At 29.9% G+C, this 1,561-nt stretch overlaps 1 protein-coding gene across 1 annotated transcript in view; it reads left to right on the top strand.

Annotated features, from left to right (window-relative positions):
* LOC107715299 (eukaryotic translation initiation factor 4E-binding protein 3-like) overlaps positions 1–1,334 on the top strand; it is a 3,744-nt gene extending 2,410 nt beyond the window's left edge. The window contains exon 3 of the mRNA XM_016521374.1: positions 899–1,334. Within this exon, the coding sequence (XP_016376860.1) occupies positions 899–930 (32 nt within the window). The 3' untranslated portion in view covers positions 931–1,334. The remainder of the gene's footprint in view (positions 1–898) is intronic.
* Positions 1,335–1,561: the final 227 nt, after the last annotated feature.

Here is a 1,561-nt window from a genome sequence, read left to right as displayed (position 1 = left end):
ATATATATATATATATATATATGCGTGTGTGTGTGTGTGTGTATACATATACATAAATGTAAATATATATATATATATATTTATTTTTATTTATTATTATTATTGTTTTTTTCTTTAAATAATTCCACAGCAAAAATATGAATATATATATATATATATTTATTTTTATTTATTATTATTTTTTTTTTAGAAATGTACTCTTTGTATTCATGCTGGTTTCATTTGGTATTTGGTTCATTTTGGTATTTTTCAAAAAAGGTTTTCAGTTTAATAACTTTCAGAATGTCAGGTGCTGTAACCAAGTATTAAGTCATTATTAATTATAAATAACATTTTCCTTACACCACAAATACATTTGTACATTTTATTTTAATATTTAATAAATTATTAGGTTATTTTAAATAATAATAAATAAATAAAAAAAATGTTAATTCAGAAGTTAAAAACATACTCAAAGAAGAAGGGGAATTCAAGTCACTAAGTATTTAAAATTAATACATCCAGACAAAAAACTGACCCAAGTGCAAGTCTTAAAATACAATTGAAGTGTTTCTAAGTAGAGTAAAAACTCAAAGAATTTATGCTGATAGTTAAACTGATAAAAAAAAATTGCCCTAGGCTGCCGCCTCTATTTTCTTTTTTTCCCCTCCATTCTAAGCTCAAGGTCACATTTTGGTCTCACTGAAGTCAGTACATGAGAAAAGCAAACAAAAATGCATCTGACCTGCTCAGAGTTTGACAAGTCTGATTTCCATATCAGGGGAATATCCACAGGGTGTACCGTGCTTCGTGTGAAAGGAGTGACACTGTTCAAAGGATTTTTTAGGAAGAGATCACAGTGACACAACACTAGTTTGAACCCTCTAACCCTTCTGTCTCTCGTTCTTTTTCTCCACAGTTGATGACAACCAGTTTGTGATGGATATGTGATTGATGTCTCCAGCTTGTGTGGAAAAATGGACTGACTCATCCTGTTCTACCAGTGCTCTTGTTCTGAGGGATGATCACACCAGCTGTGGATTCCTTCATTATTGCCTCCATGCTTTATTTTTTACTTTATCTAAATAATGAAATGCTCAGATCAAGTGTTTCTGTTGTGGAGAGGAGCGTTTTGAGTTTGGTGGATGTTATGGTGAAAATGCAGCTTGTGCTGCTGTTTGATTCAGTGCCTTCCTTAATCTTTATTTACAACCATTCTGAAGGTAACTATGTAGTCTACATTTTTACTATCCGAGGATAGTTCAAATGCAGCTATTTTATTTTTGTAATGGAACTATGACCCTATGAAGGACATTTAAGTCATATATGCCAGAAATAAACAGTTGGGATGATGATTTTTGTTTGCTATTCATTCTGTGGATGTAATATGACATTTTGGAATAAAACTAAAACAAAACTATATATTTTCTTTAAGTTTTTTTTTAAATAACAGATATCATGTACACTGTGAAAGTGTACATTTGTAAATAAAACAAATGTTATTAGTGTGTTTTACAAGGAATTGCTATTACAGTTTTTCTACTTCAGAATTGTTCAATTCATGTTAAGTTTGATGTGTTAT

Source organism: Sinocyclocheilus rhinocerous, unplaced genomic scaffold (genome assembly GCF_001515625.1).
Source record: "Sinocyclocheilus rhinocerous isolate Xijiao unplaced genomic scaffold, SAMN03320098_v1.1 scaffold299, whole genome shotgun sequence".
NCBI lineage: Eukaryota > Metazoa > Chordata > Actinopteri > Cypriniformes > Cyprinidae > Sinocyclocheilus > Sinocyclocheilus rhinocerous.
The sequence above is the reverse complement of the archived record's forward strand: the minus strand, read 5'-3'. Positions and strand labels throughout refer to the sequence as shown.